At 52.5% G+C, this 27473-nt stretch overlaps 1 protein-coding gene across 2 annotated transcripts in view; it reads right to left on the bottom strand.

The window, feature by feature from the left end:
- DENND3 (DENN domain containing 3) overlaps window positions 1–27473 on the bottom strand; it is a 51053-nt gene that overhangs the window by 16880 nt on the left and 6700 nt on the right. For both annotated transcript variants that reach the window (XM_055545644.1, XM_055545643.1), the window contains exons 2-16: window positions 26780–27059; window positions 26157–26272; window positions 23463–23605; window positions 23176–23287; window positions 17657–17776; window positions 17200–17418; window positions 14227–14342; window positions 11189–11344; window positions 9359–9455; window positions 8479–8582; window positions 7750–7949; window positions 5502–6023; window positions 3596–3855; window positions 3320–3490; window positions 57–186 (exon numbers count right to left, since the gene is read on the bottom strand). In XM_055545644.1, coding sequence (XP_055401619.1) covers window positions 57–186; window positions 3320–3490; window positions 3596–3855; window positions 5502–6023; window positions 7750–7949; window positions 8479–8582; window positions 9359–9455; window positions 11189–11344; window positions 14227–14342; window positions 17200–17418; window positions 17657–17776; window positions 23176–23287; window positions 23463–23605; window positions 26157–26272; window positions 26780–27059 — 2746 coding nt within the window. The remainder of the gene's footprint in view (window positions 1–56; window positions 187–3319; window positions 3491–3595; window positions 3856–5501; window positions 6024–7749; window positions 7950–8478; window positions 8583–9358; window positions 9456–11188; window positions 11345–14226; window positions 14343–17199; window positions 17419–17656; window positions 17777–23175; window positions 23288–23462; window positions 23606–26156; window positions 26273–26779; window positions 27060–27473) is intronic.

Here is a 27473-nt window from a genome sequence, read left to right on the forward strand (position 1 = left end):
GACATGTGGGTTGGTTCCAGCTGATAAGACAAAAGGCAACCAGATAAAAATCTTACTTTCATTCTTCATCCTATCAAAGTAGGACAACTTGGAGGCCGCATAGATGGCTCCCGGTGACTGCAGCGTGCCGACGACCGCGTCCATCAAGAGAATGTGGGTCAGCGCCTGCTGTACGTACTGGGGGTCCTGTGGGAGGCACAGTCATCTCACACAGTGTCTCTGAAATCACGTCCCGCTAAGACTCTGTCCCGTTACATACAGCAATGCTTTTAAAAAACGTGTGGTTTTCAAAGCCACCTGCAGAGTTTAAACTTGGATTTCATGTCATGTACTTATGTTCTCTTAATTGAGACAAATACTGGTTGTCTCCACCCCTTCCTCAAAATAGTTGGAATAATCCTCCTACTCACTAGCCTATGAAATTACCCAGCCCATAAAAGCTAACAACTGAAGAACTGATGCTCTTAAACTGTGGTGTTGGAGAAGACTCTTGAGAGTCCCTTGGACCACAAGGAGATGAAACCAGTCAATCCTCAAGGAAATCAATCCTGAATACTCATTGGAAGGACTGATGCTGAAGCTAAAGTGCCAATACTTTGGTCACCCAATGTGAAAAGCCAGCTGGAAAAGACCCTGATGCTGGGAAAGATTGAATGCGGGAGGAGAAGGGGATAACAGAGGATGAGGTGATTGGATGGCATCACTGACTCAATGCACATGAGTTTGAGCAAACTCTGGGAGACGGTGATGGACAGGGAAGCCTGGCATGCTGCGGTCCTCGGGGCTGCAAAGAGTCAGACACGACTTACCAACTGAACAGCAACAACAACTCACTACCAACAAAGCGAGTGGAGGGGATGGATTCCAGCTGAGCTATTTCAAATCCTGAAAGATGATGCTGTGGAAGCGCTGCACTCAATATGCCAGCCAATATGGAAAACTCAGCAGTGGCCACAGGACTGGAAAAGGTCAGTTTTCATTCCAAGCCCAAAGAAAAGCAATGCCAAAGAATGCTCAAACTACTGCACAATTGCACTCATTTCACATGCTAGCAAAGTAATGCTCAAAATTCTCCAAGCCAGGCTTCAACAGTACATGAATCATGAACTTCCAGATGTTCAAGTTGGATTTAGAAAAGCCAGAGGAACCAAAGATCAAATTGCCAACATGTTGGATCATCGAAAAAGGAAGAGAGTTCCAGAAAAACATCTGCTTTATTGACTATGCCAAAGCCTTTGACTGTGTGGATCACAACAAACTGTAGAAAATTCTTAAAGAGATGGGAATACCAGACTACCTCATCTGCCTCTTGATCTGTATGCAGGTCAAGAAGCAACAGTTAGAACTGGACATGGAACAACAGACTGCTTCCAAATCGAGAAAGGAGTACATCAAGGCTGTATATTGTCACCCTGCTTATTTAACTTATATGCAGAATACATCATGAGAAATGCTGGGCTGGATGAAGTACAAGCTGGAATCAAGATTGCCGGGAGAAATATCAATAACCTCAGATATGCAGATGACACCACCCGTATGGCAGAAAGCGAAGAACTAAAAAGCCTCTTGATGAAAGTGAAAGAAGAGAGTGAAAAAGTTGGTTTAAAACTCAACATTCAGAAAACTAAGATCATGGCATTTAGTCCCATCACTTCATGGGAAATAGATGGGGAAACAGTGGAAATGGTGACAGACTTCAATTTTGGGGGCTCCAAAATCACTGTAGATGGTGACTGCAGCCGTGAAATTGAGAGATGCTTGCTCCTTGGTAGAAAAGTTATGACCCACCTAGACAGCATATTAAAAAACAGAGACATTACTTTGCCGACAAAGGTCCGTCTAGTCAAGGCTATGGTTTTTCCAGTGGTCATGTATGGATGTGAGAGTTGGACCATAAAGAAAGCTGAGCGCCAAACAATTGATGCTTTTGAACTGTGGTGTTGGAGAAGATTCTTGAGAGTCCCTTGGACAACAAGGAAATCCAACCAGTCCATCCTAAAGGAAATCAGTCCTGAATATTCATTGGAATGACTGATGCTGAAGCTGAAACTCCAATACTTTGGCCACCTGATGCGAAGAACTGACTCATTGGGAAAGACCCTGATGCTGGGAAAGATTGAAGGCAGGAGGAGAAGGGGACGACGGAGGATGAGATGGCTGGATGGCATCACTGACTCGATGGACATGGGTTTGAGTAAACTCCGGGAGCTGGTGATGGACAGGGAGGCCTGGCGTGCTGCAGCCCCTGTGCGGCTGTCCCGGGTGCCTGCCGGCCTGCAGCTATGATCCACTTTGTTGCTGTTGTTCGGTCGCTCAGTCTTGTCAACCCCATGGGCTACAGCCCACCAGGCTCCTCTGTCCATGGAATTTTCCAGGCAAGAATACTGCAGTGGGTTACCATTTCCTTCTCCAAGGGATCTTCCCGGCCCAGGGATCAAACCCACATCTCCTGCATTGGCAGGCAGAGTTTTTGCCATGGAGCCACCTGGGTTGTGCTAAATAACCAACTGGACATAAAATCAGAGAGTCCAAAAGTCACAGAACATTGGAATCTTAGGACCTAGTCCTCCCTTTCCTATTTTAAACAGAAGCCTCCTTCCATTTCCTTGATCTCAGGCTCTTCCAGGGACGGAACGTCCATCACAGAGGGCAGCTCTTCCACCCCTGGACACACGTTCCTCCTCAAGTTTGCCCCTGGGAGGGCTGCTGCCCCACCTGCGTCTCCCCGGTGACCAGTGGGCTGCAGCTCTCGAGAACCTTAGAAACTGCTCCCCATATGAGTTCCCAATTTGAACCCTTTTTTACTCTGTTGTGGGTTTCCTGTCTCATCTTGCCATTCGGACAAGACAAACATTGCCCCTCATGTCTTACCGCCGTCCAGGGTACCCTTCATGACTAGGAAGTCTTAACTTGCTGTAATCAAAGCCATCAGTCTGGCCCAAAGTAAGTGAAGCTACAAAATTCCCTAGGATTTTAAACGTAGCCCTATGGAAGGAACCTAATACACCCCCGCCCAGAACCCTGATCCCGTGAAGGGAAAGAGTTGAGTTGAGCTCACGTCTGCCAGAGTCCAGCCCCGACGCTGCCCTCCCTGGGTGCCACCTGGAGCAGAGGAGGCGGAATGCAGAGGCCAAGCCCAGGTCCATGCATACCGCCCTGCGGGCTGGCCTCTGTGTTTGCTCCCAGGGCCTCCCCCAGCACCCCAGGGCCTTGCACCGAGTCACGTGGAGCACAGCCTCCTCAGTGCCTCTGACGAGATGCTGTGCCTGGGCCCTGTGCTAAGCATCGCTGAGAGACCGGACCACGGGTGAGAACGGACCTTGTGGTCGTCGGCCAGCTTCCTCCCGGCCCACATCTCCTTCACCATCAGGTGCCAGAGGTCACACTCCGTCTTCAGGTTAGCTTCAAAGACTTCTTTCTTGGACGCCGTTTTGATTTTTAAAGTGGGAATTCTCAGGAGCAGAAAAGTGGCCATGGTGCTTCTGACATCCTGCAGAGGCAGCGAGAGAGGTGGGAAAGTGAAATGACGGCCTGGGGTGAACAGCAGCTGCGTGTGGAGCAGGCCCACGGCTGGCGGCCCCAGGCCTGGCCTCACCTCTATGTTCCTAAAGGTGGAGATCTCCACGTAGCCCGGCCGCCCCTCCGTGAGGAGGAACAGGCGCTTCTGGGTCATGGCGATCTTGCCCACCCCGCGATTCGTCTTGACGGAGCGCGACAGCTTGTACACACACTCGTTTTTGTCCAGCTGCTCCATCACCGACAAAGGCAGGCTGACCTCCTGCGCCTCTGCTTCTGCCTCCTTCCAGCAGTTGTAGAAATCTTTGAACGTTTCTGGGTCAATCTGTTTCTCGTGTCCTTAGTTTTCATAAAGATAAAAAGAGGTTCTTAAAGCCATGCACACCAGGATGCTGCGCATTACCCACAGGAGGCAGCAGGTGGCGCCAGCACCCAAGTCTACCTGGACGGGACCCACCTGGGAAAGAGTCCCCCATCTCACCCAGTTCCCCAGGTGGGCACCTGATCTGGGCTGAGTCCATCTGTCCTCCTAGCCCCTACCTAGGAAGGCAGTCTCAGTGCCTCCCGGGGCACCGGGTGGGGACCCTGGGACAAGGATAGAGTCCTGTGTCATCTCTGGAACTGGTGGGCAGCTGTCCTGGGGCCAGTCCGAGTGTGTAGCTGGCACTAACAGATCCTCGGACCCTCCCGCAGTGCTGGATCAAGCCTGGCCTGAAGGCTTGATCTTTATCTCCGTACTCTAGTTACGTGAACAAATGCATCATTATTTGTAAGCATGATGATCTTAATTGATTCAGTAACCTTCCCAAATGTCCAGTATTCAGGGGCTCTAGAGCTGGAGAAAGACCCAAGTCCAAACTCCAGCTTCACTGCTGTTCAGCAGTGTGATCACAGGCAAGATACGGAGTGAACCTGCTTCCCTATCTGTAACACGGAGCTGGGACCACCCCCAACTCCCACTCAGCTGCTGTGAAAAATGGCTCGTCTTAATCCTGACACTTCCCCGTGTCTGGCTCCTGTGGCTCTATTCCGTGTCGTGGACCCGTCTGCCCTCCGTCCTTAGCGGGCCCCTCACACCCTGCACAGGGAGTGCCCCCCAGCAGGCCTGCTTCACTTCATGCCCAGGGTGAGGCTCCCCGTGTTCATGAGGCCGACTCCTCCAAGGTCAGGCCCCTCCTCCGGTCACGCTCTAGCCTCCCAGCACAGTGACAACGTGTGGTAACATGCCTCTGTACACACTGGTCTGCAGTGCCCAGACCAGAAAACTCCTACCCATCCTTCAAAACCCAGATAGAGGGCCCATGGGCAGCCTTCCTGGACAAGGCGGTCATCCTGGCTGGACACCCCCTGAGCTGGCATGCTCTGTCCTCACAGCATCTAATAACACTTCCTGTGCTCTACCCTCCACACAGGCCCAACTACCATGGGACCCTGTCACAGGGAGTCTGAGACCTGGAAGAAAAAGCCCTGCTGGTTGGTGGGCAGGTGCCAGGCAGACGGCCCCACCAATGCCGTGCTGCTCTATGTGTTCATGGGTCTGTATAATCCGCTGGGCTCCTGCTCCACACGCAGGAACCTTCCCATCCCAGCCGGGGGTCCCCATGTCAGAGGGAGGGATCATCACACCATGAGCAGGTCCCCCAGGACCGATGTCACCAAGCTTCCCCAGACCCTCCATCTCTCTCGGCCAGCTGCTGGGTCCGTCAGCAGTTAAAGCCCCCACCCATGAGGCTTTCTGGAAGGCAAAGGTGGCTCAGACAGTAAAGAATCCACCTTCAGTGCAGGAGACCCAGGCTTGATCCCTGGGTCGGGAAGATCCCCTGGAGGAGCGCATGGCAACCCACTCCAGCATTCTGGCCTGGAGAATCCCATAGACAGAGGAGCCTGGCGGGCTCCACAACTGAGTGACCCCCACACACACAAGGCTCTCCCTGGCTGGGCCAACCTGCCGTCCAGGGCGCCCCCGGCCGCGGGCATCCTCCTACCTACAGTCAGCGCCTTGAACAGCCGGTGTATGATGACGGTGTCCTTCACGATGCCCGACTCCTGCACCCTCTTCACGAAGTCGTCCAGCTGCATGTGCTTCTTGGGAAGCTCGAAGTTCTTGACGCGGTCGTCAGCCTTGGGGACGTCCGCTGGCCTGTCCATGACCTCGCTGATGAGCCGGCGCAGCTCGGGCATGCGCTCAGCCTGCGTGCGCTCGGGTGCCGACAGGGACTCCACGGTCGTCTGGACGAGGTCGGTGGGAAAGACACGCACATCGGTCTTGTACAGACTCTGGAAGTCCAGCAGAGCATCCAGCAGCTGGCCCTGCATCAGCTGCACCAGCCCACGCAGGTAGAAGTACCTGGCCAGCAGCACCGAGTTCTCGGGGGCCAGCGAGCCCATGGCTTTACTCAGCTGGGCCACGCAGTCCGCGTAGAACGCCTGCACGCACTGGGCCACCAGCGGGAAGTGGATTTCTGGGATCTTGAAGGTGTGCGTTGACTTGGGGGGCACGTCCAGAACTGGGGGTGGAGGGGAAGTGAGTGGTAAGCACAGACCTTAGAGGCAGACGCGCATTCCCGCCCCAGCACTCTGCTGTTTCTGGGCCCTGGGTACAGCATGGAGCAGGAACCAGGTACATCTTCCAGGAAGTTCCACGAACCCCGCGCTGAGGGGGGCCCCCAGCGGCCTCCCGTGGCACCCTGAGAGTATGGCATTATTTTATTTGCTAAAACTGCTGATGGCTAAATTGAAACACGTGATGCTGAGTCTTCACTGGAGGATTAAGCTAATGACCTAGGCTGAGCTGTGCCTGCCAGGCAGGCAAGCCCTGTTAAGCAGCCATTCCTTTTACCTTAGCAGCAGCTCTGTGCATGGGTACTGTTGCCACACTCCTCTCATAGGTGTGGGGGCTGAGGTTTCCACTGGCCCCCGGCACCCAGCTGCTGCATGTCACACCCAACCAGCTGTGTGTCACACCAGTGCCTTCCACAACCTCACCCCCATGGCTCCCAGGCAGTGCCAGTGGACAAGGCCAGGCCACAGGAAGTAGCTCACCCCAAGGAGGTAGGGTCTCAGTGACAAAGCCTGGAGGATGGCGGAGGAGCCTGGGGGAGGGGCAGAGGGCGTGGAACATCTTCCTACAGCGAGCGGGCCCAGTGCAGAGCGCAGAGCCCCATGATGCTCTACAAGAGAGGGTATGCAGGCCCAGAGAGACAGAGCGACCTGCCCAGGGTCACACAGCCAGCAGCAGCTGCGCAGGGGACTCAGACCCACCAGGGGCCTCCAGAAGGTTGCTCGTTTGCACACACAGCCCCTCCCGGCATCGAGGACATGCTCTTCCCTCAGCCTCTGGCTCTTGGGCCAACGCACAGGAGACGCAGGCTGGTACCTGGTGCCTCTACCCACAGCACCGTCTCCTCACCACTTCTCCGTCCACTGAGGACGGGTAGAGACCCCTCCCTGGGGCTGCGAGGAGAAGCCCCAAGCACCCACAAGCGGCATCACACGTGACCGGCTTTGCTGCGGCTCACGTGGGAAGGACACGTGGGCTCACATACGTCCAGATGGGTTTTACAGCAACTCACCAGCAAGGGGACCCTAAGCAGATGCTCTGCATGTGGGTGGAGATGCAGCCGCTGCCTCCCATGGCACGCCCCTCCCCCAGCGTCCACCTCCTGAGACCACAGCGCTGCTCCCCACCCCCACGGCACAGCCCTGCCCATCACCACCCCGACCATGTCACAACACTGAACATCTCAACTAACCCCCACCGGTGTTACGCATTTCTATCGTCTGCCTTCCTCCCCGTCCATGGGGGCAGGGGCAATGGCTTCCTGTGTACCCCAACACCTAGGAAGGGTCTGGCAATCACTGGAGGCTTAATAGTCGCTGCACCTCGTTAGACAGTGATACATGTAAACATGTGTCTCCCAGGTACATATGCATATACACGCATACACCCACACATGTACGACAGACATGAAAATCGTGAATAGCTGTGGTCTTCAGCAGTTGGGAACCAGGTGATGGAAAATACAGACAAGAAATCATTTTCTATAATGATCATAGTTTGCAAAATAAATATTCTAAAAATATTTCAAATAATCAAACTACTAGAACCTCCCCCGCCCCCCCAAAAAAAAGCCCATTCCCTTCTCCTGGAATGAGCTCTGACTTTTTTCAGCAACTGGCGGCGTAAGAATCATGTGACTGGAAAAGGTCACGGAAGGGGCGTGGCCAGCCCACCTGTGCGGCTGCTCCCATACTCCGTGGTCTGTATCTTCCGTAGCGACGAGTTCCGGGGCGGCAGCTCGGGCACCGTGATGTCCTGCAGGTTGGGCATGCTGACCACCATGCGCCGGTGGGCTGTGTGCGAGGCCGAGGACTTCCGGCTGGCCATCTTCTCGATCGTGGGTCTCCTCGGACTCAGGAGCATCCCGTTTATCCTGGGTGGAAAATCCCAACATCTTACATGTACGATAATGATCCAAGAACAGGCTCAACTGGGCATTTTCCCAAGTGTGGTGACCAGTGTCCAGTATCCCCATGCCAAGGGAGAAATGGTGGGAGCTTGCCTGGCTCTCCCTCGTGTAGTGAAGGCTGAGTGCAGGCCACGCCCCCAGGAGAGGCCTCACACACAGGATAAACGAGGGCATGGTTGACGGTGATGCAAGAGTTCAGGAAAAGCAACACAGAGGAGGCAGGAAACAGCGAAGATGTAGGGAGAGCGTGAGAAGGAAGACGGGGAGAGAACAGCCCGAACACAGACCCAGAGCTGCACTGTGGGCACTTCGGTGTCCCCACACCCAGGAAACAGGGCCGCAGGGGAGGAGCCAGGCCCGCCAGCCAGCTCCCGCACATCAAAATGTCAGACTCCTCTGATTTGATTTATCGTTCATCCGTCCAGAGACAGCTGCTGCTTGAGCGTCCGGACCCCCAGGGAGCGGCGCATCCTTCAGAACCTAACATGCACACCTGTCCTCCTCGGACTGCGTGTGGAGGTCCATCTGGGCAAAGGCGTCCATCCTTCTGCTGAGCCGGGCCTTGAGGAAGGCGTGAAACATGTATGTATCCAGGACCTGGAAGAGACCCCGAGGGCCGGTCACTGCGCCTGCTCCACTGTCCTTCCGACCCGCCAGGGCCCTGCAGCCGCTGCACGAGTGGCCCTTCCCCGAACCGCCGAGGCCTCTGGCCAGCACCTCTAGACCCAAGTTCCCAACACAGGCAGCTTTCTTAGTTCATCAGAATCTCAACTAAGATCCTCCTCAATCCCTCACCAACCAATCTCAAAGAATCACTCTTTACGTTTGAAAAATCACAAAAGATTCGAAAGCCCAAACCACCCTGCCCCCAGGACAACAGCAGCTGAGTCATCAATTCTGGGATCTCCTGGGGATGGTGGCCTCCCCCACATGCCCACCTCACAGCCAGCCCACCCATCCACAGACTCACGCAGGACAACCTCCCAGTCAGCTCCCAGGGACAGCGGACGTGGCCCAGCCCTGGGAAGGAGGTGGTGATGGGAAGGGCATGGAATTGTGCAGGCTGATAGGATGCGTCCAGATCCAGGCTGAGGAAGGAGCTACCGGGCCCGGGCCTTGGTCGCAACTCAGCACACTCTACACTTAAGATGGGTGCACTGAGTTACATGTATATCACTCTAAAAAGCCTTAATTAAGAAAATAAGAGCTGGGCAAAGGATCAGCAGGACCCACGTTCAAACTTCTAGAAAAGCTAAAACACAGAAAAAAGTACTAACAGATGCTGGAAACCCTGGATGTGAAAAGTATTTGAAGCACAGAAGAGTGCAAAGGATGGAATATACACAGGCATGCACTCCCCATAAGGCTCTCACCTGTTTATAAAACTGCTGGTCCCCTAGAGCTCTTGTTTTGAGAAACTCTTCACTATTGAACACTCGGTGTTCATAATTCAAGTGATCCTTCACTTCCCTGATGAAGAAAGACAGTCTAAGTGTTGAAATGTTTTTAAACCCATGAAAAACATATTGCTGTTAGCAGAAAAACGATGGCAAGAAATACTCAGTTTGAAAAGCCCTGTCTGCACAAGGATTATTGAGCCCCGAGGGTTTGGGTGTAACCTGTGGTCAGGCTGTCCTGTCACTTCAATATAGCTTTCTTCCAACTGGAATGAAGCTCTGGGGGCAGGCAGGAGGGAAGGGGGTCTGTCTTGCCCCTTAGCTCCTTATTCAAAGGCAGAAGATGCGATCGTCCATAATTGTTCATACTAATAAGACTGAGTTCAGGGTGGTGACACAGGAAGGGCAGACAGACCCTGGGTATTAGCCCAGCTTGGCTGCCAGCTGGACCCCCACCGGCCACCTCCAAATCTGCATTCCGTGGGGACTTGGCCACACAACGCCCCAGATCTCACATGATAGCTACCAACAGAATCAATAACCGCACAGAACATATTCAGGACACAGCATGTTCAATGTTTTCCTTCTCCTGTGAGGATAGACATGACTTCATCTAGGGGAAGTCAAGTTTTAGAATCATACTGTGCTTTTTTAATTAACTAAACTCAGCAAGCTTCCATGTTCATGCTCAATTGTGTCCAACTCTTTGTGAACCCATGAACCGTAGCCCACCGGGCTCCTCTGTCCATGGGGATTCTCCAGGCAAGAACACTGGAGTGGGTTGCCATTTCCTCCTCCAGGGGAGCTTCCCGACCCAGGGATCGAGCCCTTGTGTGCCTCTCATGTCTCCTGCGTCGGCAGGCTCTTTACCACTAGTGCCACCTGGGAAATCACATTAAAAGAACAAAAGGAAAACAACATTTCTACGACCACACAAATTATAGTGCCTTAAGCAGAGAGCTAATGCAACCCATCTATAATGCAACATCCCATTTTTCCCTAATAGATTATTTGCTTTATGTAAGGAAAGACGGCTAAAAAATACAACCATTAAAATGTTGAATCACACAGTGTTGTCAAGTCGGCCAGCTCTGGTCTAAACCCTTCCCAGGCTGGGTCCGTCCAGATCAGAAGAATACCTGGAGTTGCCACCTTCCCTGCCACACACGACCCGAGGGTGGGAGGAGGAGCAGGGGGGTGAGGCAGAGGGGAGAGAGGCTGCAAGACAAAGCGGAGAAGAGAGAGTTGGAAGGAAAAAAAGGCTTGAAGGCTTTCCTACCGATAACTTCGCCACAAAGTTAACGTGAATGCTGGCATGGATCTATCGGACATCCCTTAAAGCACTGCACACTGAGGCCAGAACAACCACTGGACCCTGCTCTACATCCCGGTCAGCAAACACACTGCCCCGTCCGCTTGACTGACTGGGCTCAGAGCTGGCTCCCAGCAACACACAACGGACTCCGATGCTGGAGGTGACGGCGATGGGGGGAAAGAAGAAAAGCTTCTAACAGGCCAGTCCTGGGTGCTAACCAGCCTGGGCTCTCCTTCGGGTGGGCTGCAATCCCGAAACAATCCATTTGTCCCTCGACCCGGGGCCAACCGCCCAAAGTGGTCCTTTGCAGGAGAGAGGAGGGGGTGAGAAGGCCCCGGGCAGAGCTGACACACTCCCAGGGATCCTCCTGGGAGCAGGGGTCTCTCCCGCATCAGTCCTGGATTTCAGTCCCTGAGCTCTGGGGCCGCGGCCCGCGTGGAACTGGGAGTGGGCTGGGGACCAGGTGACGACCTTGGAGGGGCTTTAAATACCTGAAGATGCTGACGAGCAGCTGCAGGGTCATCTGCTGGATCTGGCAGTTGAGCTGCTGCTGCCAGGCCCGCCTGGAGGCCCGGCCCTCGTTCACGTCTGTGCTGGCGCAGAGGTGAGCCAGGTCCAGCTCGTGGTGCAGCTGAAGGCTCTGGACCCTGGAGAGGAACAGAGGGATAGTGACCACAGCTCAGGCCGCGGCACATGACCACGGCTCATGGGCAGGAGAGAGAATCCTCCAGGGAGAGCTAAACCGACCTTCTTAGGATGCTCGGAACACCTATCGATACCGGGGTAGGGGGTGGAGAGGGGATGTCATTAAAAACACGTTCTGGTTGAGAGTCTATTCAGGTTCCAACACAAACAGCTCACTGGCGCGGAACCCACAAAGGCCTTGTCTTTGGACCACAGGTGTTTTTGTCCAAGCTGAGTCGTCCCGTCCCTCTTTTCAACACTCCCTCTTCCACAATGGCCGAAGGGCTCCCAGCGGGCCTGGGCGGGAAGGCCCGCCCCGGCAGGTGCGGGTGCTCGAGGCGTGGCCACTCGTTCGGGGGCGGTTCTCGGGGACAGGGGCTCCCAGAGGTCTTCATAACACAGGACCCCCGCCTCCCCAGCACCAGCCATGGCTGCACTTCTAGATGAAACTCTGGACACCAAGGAGAGAGTCGGAGGCTTTAAACACGCAAATAAACCCACATGACACATGTCTAGAGATCCGGCGGGGCAGGGGGACACGGCAAACACACACTCTGCTCAAGGCGAGGAAGACAGCATGCACAGGGCGGCCAGGCGCAGGGGCGTCTTCCCACCAAAGACGGTGGGTGTGTGCTCATGCACCTGGTCCCCGAGAGGAGGCCCACGGCCATGGCTTGGATGACGGTCCCAGGGTCCTTCACAGACATGCCACCAACCACGCACAGGTTAGTTCACGTTTATAAACAGCCCCTCATGGTGAGCCTGAGACGCCACATCCCACCTCTGGGGGTCTGACCAAGCAAGAACCCTGGGAATGTTCTAGAATTCTCACAGTAACACGTGGGCAGAGGCGAGATCTCATCTTATTGGATATGCTCCACCCAAGCAAATACTTGAGAAGCTTCCTCAAACGCTGGCCAAGATCAGCCCTCAAAAATCAGGGAATGCGGACTTTGCTTATCAGAAACCCAGATGGTGAGGAATGTGGGTTTCGCCTTCTGAGTTCACACAGGGAGACACTCCACCAGGCCACCTAGCCGGGCCCCGTGAGCACGACCCACCAGCCACGCAGGCCTCCACACCCGCAGCCCAGGCTCTGGGTGCTGTAAGACTGTTTATGATGGGAGGACCACTGATAAAGGTGGCACTCCCATCGACTCTGTAGAGACCACCCAGGGAGAGGGAATAATCAATGCCAAGATGTGACAAGCTGAACTCTTTGTTCCCCAAACTCCCACGTCGGAGTCCTGACCCCCAGCACCTCCAGTGTGACTACGTTTGGAGTTGGGGCCTTCAAAGAGGCAATTAAGTTAAAATGAGGTCATGAGGCTGGACCTACTCCAGTATGATGGGTGTCCTCGTAAGAGGAGATTAAAACACGACACCCCCAGGGGCACGACCACATGAGGACACAGGGAGGAACCAGCCCTACTGGCTGACCTTGAACCTTGAACTTCCAGCTTCCAGGACTGGGAGGCAGTAGATGTCTGTTGCTTAGGAGGTGTTTGTTACAGCAGCCTCCGCTGACGGATACACAGTAAGAGGCACAGATGAAAACAGCCAAGTTAGGGAGCCAGCGGAGGACCACCCGCTCCCTCCCCTGCTCTCAGGCCTCTCGGCTCTGCCTGTGTCTGACCTCCCAACAGCAGCCAAGATAAAGGGGGCCAGTGAGCACAGATGCTCCGGAGACGGCCAGTAGCAGCTGCCACGCTCACCCCCGCCCCTCGCCCTGCAAGGGTCCGCCCACGAGTTCCACACCTGGCCTGCCTGCGGTACACACCTGGGCTGGAATACAAAAGCAGGATCTCTCCCACCACCACCTTATTAGGTTCCAAAGAGGGGAACGTCCCTCTGCAGGACCCCCCGAGGGGGCCCGGCTCTGTCCTCGCCCGCCCTGGATCCACCTTCATCCTGGCATAAGTAGTGACCACACCTCCCCTCACTCGACCCGAAGACACTTGTGGGGCGGCCCCTCGCTGCCACGCCTCTCCCACCACAACAGAGGCCGTGGGACCTGCAGAGCCTCACCAGTTATCACCTGCCCTCTTTGGGAAAAGCGTGTCAGGCCTGAGCTCAGCCAGTAAGGTTTAGTCACAGAGATGGCCACGACACAGTTACGGAAAAATAACAGCACTAAGAGAGAGCTCTGTGGGGGAGGAGGGGCGGGGGCAAAAGGGGAAGACAGCTGCCCGCCCAGGGAAGGGCGGAGGGTCACGGCCGTCAGGGTCCCCCAGCTGACAGTCCTCAGGGCGGGGGCCACGTCGGCTTGCTCACTATACAATACTCTGCCCGATGCACTGGACACATATCTGGTGAGTGAATGGATGAAGGAATGAGTGAATGAAGGAAAAAGGACCTCAGAGATCATGAGTCCAGAAGGGGGTTGGGAGGTGTCCTGGGGCTGTGACTGTCCCCTGGTTCAGGGGCCACTTAGTGTTTAGACAGGATCAGAATAAAGACAACCAACTTTTATATTTAAGCATTCACAAATAATTCCCAAACTATTAAATACATTTTTAAAAAAAGTAAAAAAGTAAAAGTGTTAGTTGCTCAATCGTGTCCGACTCTTTGCAACCCCTTGGACTGTAGCCTGCCAGGTTCCTCTGTCCATGGAATTCTCCAGGCAAGAATACTGGAATAGGAAGTCATTCCCTTCTCCAGGGGATCTTTCCCACCCAGGGATGGAACCCAGCATTGCAGGCAGATTCTTTACTGTCTGAGACACCAGGGAAGCCCCATTAAATACATAAACCATCTGTTAATATAAGATTCGAAAAGATACTCAGATGTGGCAAGTACAAGCCTGAGCAAGACTTTCCCAAACACAGACGATCTCTCCCCTTACCTCTGAATAAACGTCTGTGCGGCCAGGAGAGGGATGTCGGGAACATCAACCTCTTCATCGTTAGAGTAGGTGATGTTTCCATTGTCGATGTTTATCAGAATTAAACCATCAGCTTCCTATAAAATAAGTTTGTAAAGATCAAAGTAAGAATCTGAATTTGTATACATCTTTGAAAACACAAAGCTACATTTTGCATTCACTAAGATCAAATCATCATTAATTAAATTATTGTATATTCAATATGCACACAAAGCCTTATATTGTCTGCTCCAAAATGCAATGCATACCATGAGTCAGGTTAATAAGCTAAGGTGATTAAACATGCCTTGAATCAAGATTCCAACACAGGAGGTCAGGCCTCCCCCCGCCCTGGTACAAACACTCTGGGGACCACTTCAGGGAGCCTGGAGAGGACATTCCAGAGCTCCAGCCAGAGCACCCTGACATTCAACACTCAGGGTGCCTGCTGGGCTGCCCAGCTAGCTCCCCAGCCCCAAGGACCACAGCACAGGTGGGCCCTGGGCTCAGGGAGCCGACACACTCAAGCGTTCTTGAGACGTGTGTGTGGCTTACTTGTGAAGTCTTATCTGTGACGCAACATACAAATACTGAGTCACACACCTAAGTCCTGCACTTCAACTGTCCCGGGAACACGACGCCAAACTCTCCCTGGCTTTCCTGCCGGGCCAGCCTCTCAGCGCGTGTTGCGTGTCACATGGAGTATGCACAAACACGTGCCCCAGAGCAGAGAACTACGCTGGAGGGGACAGGCTTCCTCAGGGCGTGAATGCCCAGCTTTTACAGGGACCCCGTCCACGTGCCCAGCACCATCAAGAAAACATCCAAACCCCAAATGCATTCAGTCAAGACCTACTGCCTTGCCCTGACGCCTCCCGGGCAGGCAGCCGCTAGGAGGACTTCCTTCACGACTGCAGACCAGAGTCAAGTGCCTGTGCCTGCAAGCGTCCCTCCTGAAGGGACCGAACGAAGGCGGTTTTTCCCCTGACGACTAAAAAAAGAAACCCAGTTTTAACTCCAGAGCATGCCTATTTTTTCCTCATTTGCAAGAGTGACGTTTTTCCGTTCTTTCCAGGAGGTCTGAATGGCCTTTTCCCAGCGTGTTTGTCCCCGGTGAGTGAGTCACCGAGTCTGCCAAGAACGCAGACATGCCGGCTCCGCCCCCAGGAGGGGCACCGGGCTCAGCAGCACTGTGCTGCGACCGCCAGGAAAACCCGGACGACCTCCAAGGACAGAGCGGGCCGCGCGGCAACCCACTCCTCTCGGGTTCTGCGCACACTGAGACATTTTTGAAATAGCAAACACAACACTGTAAATCAACTACATGTTAATTGCAATTAAAATGAAAAAGTTACATGAGAACCCAGCCTGGACCAACTACCAATAAGCACAAGAAAAAGACCTCCACGACGCCAGTCATCCAAACCGGCCAGCAAGAGGCTGAAAGCAGAAAGACCGGTGACACGCGCTGGGGGAGGCAGGAACCCGGAGCCCTCCCCGTGCTGGAGGGACAGTGAGCCGGGTAGCTGCGGAGGGCAACAGCCTGGACATCTCTCCAGTGGCTAAACACAGTACTAGCACCGGACCCGGCGATTTCGCCCCCAGCTGTGTACCAAGGTGTGAACCGAGGTAAATAAATGAACGCATATCCACACGAAGACCTGTACGTGAGTGTTCACAGCCGCACCGTTCACAACAGTCAAAGCATAGAAACATCCGCAAATGTCCTCAACTCATGAATGAATAAACAACTGTGGTCTCCTCATTCAGGGCAACCCTACTGGGCAATAAAAATAAAGTGCTGCTACATGGATGAACCTCAAAAACACACCACTAAGTGAAAGCAGCCAGGTATAAAATTCCATCCATGTAAAATTCACATATACAGAACGGGCAGATCCACAGAGCAGGCAGCGGTGGCCAGGGTCTGGGGGGCATGGTGGTGGTGGGGTGGCTGCTAACACAGGCAGGGTTTCTCTGTGGGCTGACCGAAAAGTCTAAAATTAGTCACCACAGCTCCACCAAGTTACTAAAAGCCATTGAGTTGTACATTTAGTCCAGGAAACTCTGTGGTATGTAAATAGTATCTGAAAAGAAAGCTATTTTAAGAAAATCCAATCTGCTCTTACTGCTGGCAATGTCCATGGCCTGAGCTCCGCTTTGAAATGCACCCTGTCGGCACAGCAGCAAAAACAGCTGCTCTTATGAAGCACCTACTGTGTGCCCTGATGTGGCCTGACGCTGCGGCCAGCAGTGTTCCATCAGGACCCAGGTCTGCCCCCGAGCAAGTAAATGGCCACTGGATTCAGCAAGGCCCACAGACCCCTCGGACACCAAGCATGCACCTGCATTCATCTAGGAAGTAAGTTCACAGTACTAATGAAAAGCAGAGGCTTAATCAATAAAAGTGAAAATGGAAAATACGGAACAGCATCATGGTGGCTTCCATCCACCAAGCCCAGTACCCTGCCAGGAGGGACAGGAGACATCCCTGAGCCAGAACCCTGCCAGGAGGAATGGGGGACATTCCTGAGCCAGAACCCTGCCAGGAGGAACGGGAGATATTCCTGAGCCAGAACCCTGGCCATGGGGGGCGGGGGTATATTCCTGAGCCAGAACCCTGCAAGGAGGCCGCAGCTGTGCCCACTTCACAGATGAGGAGACTGAGGCTTAGCAAAGGCCAGTAAGCCACTCAGGGTCGCATAACTAGTACGCAGCAGAGGCGACCTCGACTCTGACACCTGCCCTCACCTCCCTGCAAACCTGAGACACGGTGTCAGGTGTGACGCTCAGAGCACGGGCCCTGAGCACACCCCGAGGACAAGGAGGGCGCGCCGGTGCCCTGTGCTGGAGCCGCCCCAGTCCTCTGCGCCCGCCCTCGCCGCCCAGCAGCTCCCCATGTGTCCTCTCAAAGTCGCGTGACTCAGCGCCCTGAATCCTGCAGCAGGTGCTCACCTTGCTGACCTCCTCAAAGTGGTCGAGGTGGCAGCCCATGAGGAAGGAGGTCGGCGCCATGAGGAAGTCCAGCATCTGCCCGGACAGGATGGGCACGAAGGTGTGCTGCCACTGCAGCGGGTGCAGGTAGGCCATGAAGCACTCGGCCACAAGCGTCAGCAGAGCCCAGCTGGACGAGAAGAAGACGACGCGCTGCTCCGTCAGGAGGCAACTGAGGATCTGGGGGGCAGGCAGGGGACAGCACAAGCCTGAAGCATCGTGAGGGTGCCGCCCGGAGAGGCCGGACGCAGGGCAGCTCCCCCCGGCTCCCCCGATCCGTTTGCCAGAATCCAGACCACCCTGACCCCAACAGTGCGCTCTGCGGTGAAAGTTGGTTTTAAGCAAAAAAGGCAGAACCTCTCTTTGATGTCCCGTTAAGTCAGTTAGCATGAGGCGCTCAGGTGTGGAGGGCGCATACCTGTAGCACCTTCTCAGGTCTGAAGCACAGCAAGGGCAGGTGAAGGTCCAGGTCGATGAGGGGGCTTTCGGGGTCCGCTCTTGAGGGAAACACGATCTGTAGTGGTTTCATGTTAAATATCTGCAACAACCAGTTTCCATCATTGGCTCAGGGAGCTGCTTCCAGCAGAGGCCGAAAGGCACTGAAATTCACCATTTGGGCTCAGAAAGCACCTGAGTTAGAAGACACTTTCGAAGACTCATGTTGTCACCTCCAATGTCACAGAAATAAAACCATCTAGAGATAAACAGAACTCCCAGGAACGTTTCATGACAAATTGAGGACCTAATGTCTTTTGGGAATACCAGACCAACCACCTGACCTGCCTCCTGAGAAATCTGTATGCAGGTCAAGAAGCCACAGTTAGAACTGGACATGGAACAACAGACTGGTTCCAAATAGGAAAAGGAGTACGTCAAGGCTGTATATTGTCACCCTGCTTATTTAACTTATATGCAGAGTACATCATGAGAAACACTGGGCTGGAAGAAGCACAAGCTGGAATCAAGATTGCCAGGAGAAATATCAATAACCTCAGATATGCAGATGACACCACCCTTATGGCAGAAAGTGAAGAACTAAAGTGTTGGGACCAGCCCAACAACGAATTGACCTGAGGGAGTGGTGCCGCAGAAGAATAAGGAAAACAAGACTCAGAAATAAGGTGGGGATCAGGGGGCTGATGTCCCTCAAAGGCAAAAGCCCAGATCCTAATACTTGAGTGCTTTTTATTGCTAACATCTACTTCCTTGTAGGTGCTCTAGAGATATCTGTTTTTTACAATCTCAGATCGGGGATAAAGACATACAATGCACAGTCCTCAATGTCAAACCTTCAGGCCTTTCATGACTCTGTTTAAAGCCCCTCAGCTAGTGACAACCTTTCTCAGCAACTCCCTCAAGGCTCGGTAAGGAGAAGAGTCACTAATGGTTTTCCATCAGTTGCATCAGTAATTCAACATCTTGTTTTCAAGATGTTTTTCTACGATGTACTTTTTATTGCTCCCAGCCCTTTGCTTGGGCGCTATGAGAAAGTAGTTCTTATTCTTCAAAGAAGCCCTGTTAATTACAGAACAGGCCTTAAGCATAGCATATTCCCTACACTAAAGAGCCTCCTGATGAAAGTGAAAGACGAGAGTGAAAAAGTTGACTTAAAACTCAACATTCAGAAAACTAAGATCATGGCATCTGGTCCCATCCCCTCATGGCAAATAGATGGGGAAACAGTGGAAACAGTGACAGACTTTATTTTTTGGAGCTCCAAAATCACTGCAGCCGTGAAATTGAGAGACGCTTGCTCCTTGGAAGAAAATCTGTGACCAACCTAGACAGCATATTAAAAAGCAGAGACATTACTTTGCCAACAAAGGTCTGTCTAGTCAAAGCTGTGGTTTTTCCAATAGTCATGTAGGGGTGTGAGAGATGGAGTATAAAGAAAGCTGAGTGCAGAAGCATTGATGCTTTTGAACTGCAGTGTTGAAGAAGACTCTTCAGAGTCCCTTGGACTACAGACAGATCCAACCAGTCCATTCTAAAGGAAATCAGTCCTGAACATTCATCGGAAGGACTGATGCCGAAGCTGAAACTCCAACACTTTGGCTACCTGATATGAAGAACTGACTCATTTGAAAAGACCCTGTTGCTGGGAAAGATTGAAGGCGGGAGGAGAAGGGGATGACAGAGGATGAGATGTTTGGATGGCATCACCAACTCAATGGACATGAGTTTGAGGAAGCTCCGGAGTTGATGATGGACAGGGAGGCCTGGCGTGCTGCAGTCCATGGGGTCCAAAGAGTTAGACACAACTGAGCGACTGAACTGAACTGAATGTCTTTCTCACCCAGATGCCCTTAAACTCTTAAATTAAACAGCAAATTGTTCACTGACAAAACAAAGATAAACTGCCTCCCATATATCCAGTTTGATTAGCACAAATTCTTGATCAAGCATGTTCGAACCAATCTTAACCAGTATACATTATTCGTGGTTACTACTTACTATGTATTTGCTTATATTTTCAATTTAACAAAGTTCCTTGAGAGCGTGCTAAGTCGCTTCAGTCATGCCCGACTCTTTGCGACCCCATGGACTACAGCCCACCAGGCTCCTCTTTCCGTGGGATTTCCCAGGTAAGAATACGGGAGTGGGTTGCCAAGCTCTCCTCCAGGGGGTCTTTCCAACCCAGGGATTCAACCTGAGTCTCCCATGGCTCCTGCACCACAAGTGGGTTCTTCACCCCCGAGCCACCGGGGACTCCCCAGAGCTCCTTAAAGATACGGAATTCAAAAAAATTTTAAGGACACTTTATCTTACTAAATGATATTATTTTAAAATGATGCTTCAAATTCAAATCCCACATTCACAAGATGCTTATTATGTGTTAAAGGTTGAAGCAGAAGGCAGATGTGAAGGAGGAAGACAGGGTCCCTCTGAAGAGGTGGAGAGCTGGGAACAGCAGAGTTAAGCCTGCCCTGGCCTCAGGCACACAGGCGCACTCAGCAAGGGCTCTTACACGGGCAGAAGGGGTGTCTGACACTGGTTTGCAGTGGGTTAATTCTACAACTCGCATTACAACAGACGATGGCCACCATACCAACTGGGACCCCACAGCTAAGCAGACTTGTTAGTGGAGGAGCCCAGGGACAAGTCTGATCCAAAGAAGCCCATGACAAACCACGAGCCCCAGCACGCAGGCCCTGACTCGGCACTGCTGGTGATGCCACAACACCCTTTCGTGCCCTCACTGAACAGTGCCCTGCGGGGCAGCGGCCAAGTGCTGGAAATGCAGCTCTGAGCACGGCCTCTGTGCTCCTGTGGCCCAGAGTCCAATGGAGGAAGTGGACGTTAAACAGAAAACAGGCACACTCAAGCCCACACTGCCACTGTGCTGAGCTCTGCAGGAGAGAGGCCGTGCTGGACAGTGTGAGAGGGGCTGCGCTGAGACCCAGCACCTGAGCCAGGCCTGAGAGAGTGGCAGGAGCTGGAGGGGGGCCAGCACGTGCGAAGGTCCTGTGCAAGGGATGACAGGGGCCCGGTGCAGCTGGACGACAGCAAGCCAGGACTGCGTGGCGCAGATGGAGCTGGATGGTGACACGGAGAGGCAGGGCTGGGTGGAGGGGCCAGGGAGAAACCAGTGGGGGGTCTTAAGTCCAAGAGGAAAGTACAGAGTTTAAGGATCTCTCTATCCACTTTGCAAAGGTCAGACTGAATGCAAGGTCAGGACTGGAAGTGGAGGGCTTTGCTGGTGCTTCAGTGGTTAAGAATCCACTGTCAATGGGACATGGGTTCAGTCCCTGGTCTGGGAAGATTCCATAGGCCACGGGGCAACTAAAACCCATGCATCACAACTACCAAGCCTGTGCTCTGGAGCCCAGGAGCCACAAGTACCGAGCCTGAGCGCCATGAGCCCACGCTCCAGAACAAGAGAAGGATCTGCACTGCAACCCTGCCGACCGCAACGAAAGCCCACCTGCAGCAACGGAGACCCAGCCAAACCAAAAACAGACACAGAAATCAAAACTTTAAAAAACGAATCAAGTGGACAGACCAGAGGTTCCCTAAGTCATGCCGGTGGGAGAAGCTGGTGGCCCAGAACCGCGGTGGCGGTGGAAGCAGGGGAACTGCAAAGAGCTGCTGGAGGTGGACCCAGGTGTGACTGAGAGGGTGGATGTGGGGCAAAGAGGCATCCAGAAGATGCCCGCGAGCCCGCCCCAAAACAATTTCCCCAGTAAGCTTTCCCACTCCAGGTGGTAGAAATGTAGGAACAAAGTATTAGTTACTCCAAGAGTCTAAGATACAGAAAACTGGTGTTAAGCACTATTTACACATGACCTGTGCTCAGAGGCAGACCACTACAAATTACAGGTAACCCTAACACTGTTCTGTGCTCAGAGGCAGACGACTGCAAATTACAGGTCACCTAACACTGCTCTGTGCTCAGGGAGCTTGGTTCACTGTTTTAGCAGGGCCTCAGTGAGCAGGGGCTGAGTTTCTAGAACAAGACCATAAACTATGTTACCAGTTATCCACACAGTAAAGGTGACTGCCTGACACGGAAATCCAACAAACGTTCCCCACAAAGGGTTCTGAGACTGGAACCCAGACAGACAGCCTGCCCCGCCTTGTGCCGGGAAATGTACTTGGTGGGATTTCCCTCGCAAGCAGACTGCTGGGTTTAGGGTAATACAAAAATGTATATACTTAATAATAAATAATAATCACAAATATCCTAATAATTTCTCAACTGTCCATAATAATCAAAACATAGAAAAAACAAGATGTATAGGTAAAATCTTCCAGAAGGAACTACCAGAGTGAAATTAACATTTACTATGTACTTCAAGACATTTATTTAATACATGTTTGTTTTCAAAAAAAGGAAGCATCCGACAGTTAAATTAGTTTGGAAATCGTTGACTCAAACAGGTTTCATCACACAGCTTAGCAGTCTGGCATGTTTCACAGAACCCGGTTTGGGAACCCTTGTCTATCAAATAACACAAGGGCACTATGAATAACAAAAAAACCAAACCACTTGCTTTTTACTAACTACACTGGACAAGAAAAAACATCAATAAATTAAATATAAACCTCATATTCAAGACCAAAAAAAAGGGGGGGGAGGGATTTGTAATATAAGTAAATTTGATGTGTTTTCTGAATAGCCTGTAATGAATTAACATGTTAACCACCAAAGGGGCCTATTACTAGCTCAATATCTGTTAATCATGAGCCACTCAGCAAAACTCAGGCCTAAATATTTGACTTTAAACTGAAATTTTATTTTTAAATTTTTAGAAGACAAATTTTCTAATTTACTTCTAGTTTCCTAACCTTTGGACAAAATGCATAAAATGCTTCTGTAACGAACTTGAGAAGCAAAATTTAAACAAAGCTAGAACTTAAAATCATTTAAAAGAGTTAAGCCATCTTCACTGATGTGGTACCTATATACAATGGACTACTACTCAGCCATAAAAAAGAATGAAATAATGTGCTCTGCAGCAACATGAATGCAAGCAGAGATCATCAGACTAAGTCGGAAAGACAGAGACAAACACCATGTGGTATCAGTTACATGTGAAACCTAAAATATGGCACAAATGAAGCTATCATGACAGAAACAGACTCACGGATGTAAGAACAGACTGGTGGATGCAAAAGGGGAGTGACTGGGGAGGGCTGGAGTGGGAGTTTGGGACTATCAGATGCTAACTATCATGTAGAGAATGGATAAACAGGATCCAACAGTACAGCATAGAGAACTATATTCACCATCCTATGATAAATCAGAATGGAAGAGAATATAAAGAATGTATATATATGTATAACTGAATCACTTTGCTATATAGCAGAAATTAACACATTGTAAATCAACTATATGTCAATTAAAAATAAATAAACCATCTTCATCATCTTACTTTTACTATTTGCAAAGAGAAAAAAACAACAACAACAACAAGATAATTCGGATTTCATTACCAAATGGAGTGGTCCAGGTGGTGGGCTAGGAATTAAAGACAGCTTTGCAGCAAAATCTTTTATGTGATTGTCAACTTCGAAATCTTTACAGAACTTCAGATGAGTCAATAAACTGAAATTGAAAGAAAAATCAAATCACAAAATAAATACGAGCATCCAATCATCGTCTTCTGCGTTGCTAATCAGAGCTGAAATCTCTGCTCCAGGAGTTCCAGGACTTCTCACCACTAGGGGAGTCCTCGGGGCGTGGGAGCCCGGAAGCCCGGCTGCCCAGGGTGCAGACTCACCAGGAGAGACAGTCCTTGAGGGCGTTGTAGTAGGGGAACCTGGAGACCACGCACACCGCGAAGGGTACGAAGCAGCCGGCTGCGCCCCCGCCCGGCCCCAGCGCCTCCCAGTGTGTCTTGCCATTGTAGAAGCAGTACTCATCCTGGAGAAAAGCAACAGCACTGTCACTTCCTGTCAAACCCTGGCAAATCCCGGTCTCCATCTTCAATAGTGCCTGCCTCTCCAGACAGAGAGGAGCCTGGACGGGGGCTGGACAGCCGTCTTGCAGCACATCCGGCTGATCCCGCCTGCATCACCGCCTCACGAGAGAGAGCACCAACCTTTCCACCAGCACGACGGAGCCCGTGGGGAGCTCGCGCTGAGTGAGGTGCTGGGGCTACAGAGACGGGACTGGACCCTGCCCAGCAAAAGCTCCCCTCTCTCCACCAGCACGACGGAGCCCGTGCGGAGCTTGCTCTGAGTGAAGCGCTGGGGCTACAGAGACGGTAAGACTGGACCCTGCCTGGGAGAAGCTCCACTCTCTCCACCAGCACGACGGAGCCCGTGGGGAGCTCGCGCTGAGTGAGGTGCTGGGGCTACAGAGACGGTAAGACTGGACCCTGCCTGGGAGAAGCTCCACTCTCTCCACCAGCACGGACAGAGCCCGTGGGGAGCTTGTTCTGAGTGAAGCGCTGGGGCTACAGAGACGGTAAGACTGGACCCTGCCCAGCAAAAGCTCCCCTCTCTCCACCAGCACGGACAGAGCCCGTGGGGAGCTTGTTCTGAGTGAAGCGCTGGGGTTACAGAGACAGTAAGACTGGACCCTGCCCAGCAAAAGCTCCCCTCTCTCCACCAGCACGGACAGAGCCCGTGGGGAGCTTGTTCTGAGTGAAGCGCTGGGGTTACAGAGACAGTAAGACTGGACCCTGCCCAGCAAAAGCTCCCCTCTCTCCACCAGCACGGACAGAGCCCGTGGGGAGCTTGTTCTGAGTGAAGCGCTGGGGTTACAGAGACGGTAAGACTGGACCCTGCCCAGCAAAAGCTCCACTCTCTCCACCAGCACGACGGAGCCCGTGGGGAGCTCGCTCTGAGTTAGGCGGGGCGGTGAGGCTACAGAGACAGTAAGACTGGACCCTGCCCGGGAGAAGCTTGCTGCCTTCAGAGAGAGGTGTGCACAGTCAGAATACAGTGAGACACAAGAAGGGGGCCCCACTTAGGCAAAAGGCCATATTCAAGAAGGCTGGGAGCCAGGTGGGCATCGTGGACTGAGGAGGGGGCAGGAGAGGCCTCGGCCCATGATGGGGGCATGTCCACCAGAAAAGAACACAGCAGCAGGACTCCTAAAGGCACAGCTCTCTGCACAGCTCACAAAGGGCACAATATCGGAGGGCCCACCATGTGTGTAGAGAAAACATAATTCCAAAAGATACATGGCCTCCAAGGTCCACAGCAGCACTGTTTACAGTAGCCAAGACACGGAAACAAGCTGTGTCCCTCCACAGATGAACAGATGTAGACGAGGCGGTGAATACACACAGTGGAATATTACTCAGCCATAAAAAAGAATGGAATAATGGCATTTGCAGTAACATGGATGGACCTAGAGATTATTGCACTAAGAGAAGTAAGCCAGAGAAAGACAAATATCATATGACACTGCTTATATGTAGAATCTAAATTGATGAGACAGTGAACTCATTTACAAAACAGAAATAAATTCACAGAAAACAAATTTATGGTGACCGAAAGGGTAAAGGGGGACGGATAAATTAGGATTTGGGGATTAAAATATATATACTTCTACATATAAAATACACAGCAAGGACCTGCTGTATAGCACAAAGAACTTTATTCAACATCTTATAATAACCTATAAAGGAAAAGATCTTAAAAACTATATGTATATATACATATATAACTGAATCACTTTGCCATACACTGAAACTAATACAATATTGTAAATCAACTATATTTCAATAAAAAAAATTTTTTTAACTATGTAAAAAATATCAGGGACCCCTCATCTGGGCCTTAGGGGAGTATTCTTCAGGGTTGGAAGTAGGCAGCCGATTATCCTGTACATTCCAGTCCATCATGGTCCCTACAAACTCCCCAAAGCCAGCTGGGTCATACACAGTGGCCCTGCCCAGAAAACACCCCCCAAATGCTTGATGGCTGAGTCATCTTCTCAAAACCTAAGCCCAGGCACCTGACACACGGGAAAACAACCCCAAGTTCCCTCAGCTGAGGAGTGGAGAAGCAGGATGTGGTTTATATACACCATGGAATATCCCGCAGCCGTGCAAAGGAGGGAAGCCCTGACATGTGCTCCAACGTGGATGAGCTCTGAAGACATCACACTATGTGGGAAAAAGCCAGACACAGAAGGACACGTGTCGCATGGTTCCACCGACACGAAATGTCCAGAGCAGGCAAAGCCACAGAGGCAGAGAGCAGACGAGCAGTGGCCCAGGGCTGGGGGCAGCGGGGCCTGGGGAGTGCTGCCAGTGAGACCCCACCGCCTTCTGGGGTGATACACACGTCCTGGAACTAGACGGCGGGGATGGTGGCTCGGCACCGCGAACGTACCTAATGCCATTGAACTACATGTTTTTAACGGTTAAAATGGTGATTGCCACGTAGTGTGTTTTTCACTGCAAAATAACCCCACAACCTAGACCCAGTTTCAGAAGGAAGCTGTGTGAACCACGTACGTGCAGGGGCCGGTAGTACTGCGCCACCACGCCATAGGTTCTGTTGCCGCAGACGTCGGTCAGCACCAGAAAGTGGACACAGTCCTCTCTGGGCTCAGAGGCCACACACAAGCCCCCTGTAGGCAGAGAAAAGAAAGAAGGAGCTTCAGTCCAGCCATGTGCGGTCTGCCCTGAGGCCTGGGCTAACCATAAGCAACAGGACACGTCCCCCCAACCCCGTGGTCACATGTGGCTCTTTGATGGCCAGTCATGCTAACTCCTCCGGCCATGCAGCACCTTCCTCGGTGCCCCCTCCCCCCAGCAGCAGTGTCTCTGGGGGTGCTCTGTGCTCTGAAGCCTTCGTGAAGGGTTGGGGGGACAGGCCCCCAGGCAGAACCTTCAGACTGCACCTGGAGTAGAGACTGGGTCCCAAGCCCAGTGGGGAAGGGGTGTCCCTGCCTCTGCAGGTTTTAATCCCGAAGACCAGGAAACCCCATTAACTTCTTGGCGGAGCCTCCAGACAGGCCCTTCTGTAGAGTCCTCTGACCCAAGTTCTCTACAACTGGGGAGAAAGTGAAGCCAGAACAGAAGCCCACTCATCAGCAGGAACTGGCTCGTGGAGGAAAAGGCCGGCACATGCGTACCTGGGAAGCAGAGTTGCGGCAGAGCAAGCAGGTCCACGCCGTTGGGGATGTTCACGTCCTCGGGGTCCGGGCCCCTGGGGCCACCGGGGACGCCCTTCCCCAGCTCCACTCTGGGCCTCTCTCTCTTCTTCCGGAAGGAGCGCTTCCTGTTCTTACCCAGCATCATGTAGTTCGCAGTGGCCGGCTGACTGTCCTCCTTCATGACAAAAGGAGGCACGAAGACCGACAGCACCTCTGGATCCAGAAAAGACGGGCCCTTGACTCCCTTCCTCTGGGCAACCTGGGGCAGGCGGAAATGAGAGTCAGCACCGAGGCCCTGCGCTGTCCAGCCCTCACAGGAGCATCCACGGCCTGTCTTCTGGCCTCTCCAGCCCCCAAACCCCAGGCGAGTTCAGCAGCTTGTGCCTGGCTTTTCCCACCAGCAGCTCAAGATGATAAGACCTGCTTTTAGGGACTCTCAGGCGAGCGACAGACCCTCTGAGAGCCCGGTCGTTCAGCTGCTGACATGGACACCAAACTGGCCCCTCGGCTCCAAGGCTCCAGCACCGCGATAGAGAACAGAGTTCAGATCCCAGCACCACGAGAACCACAGCAGATTACTTGGCCCCTCTGAGCTTCCCTTTCAAGAGGTGAGTTCAGGGACTAAGAGAAGGGACCCAGTTCAAGTGCTCAACGCCTGTGGGCCCCCAGGAAG

Source organism: Bubalus kerabau, chromosome 14, assembly GCF_029407905.1.
Source record: "Bubalus kerabau isolate K-KA32 ecotype Philippines breed swamp buffalo chromosome 14, PCC_UOA_SB_1v2, whole genome shotgun sequence".
NCBI lineage: Eukaryota > Metazoa > Chordata > Mammalia > Artiodactyla > Bovidae > Bubalus > Bubalus kerabau.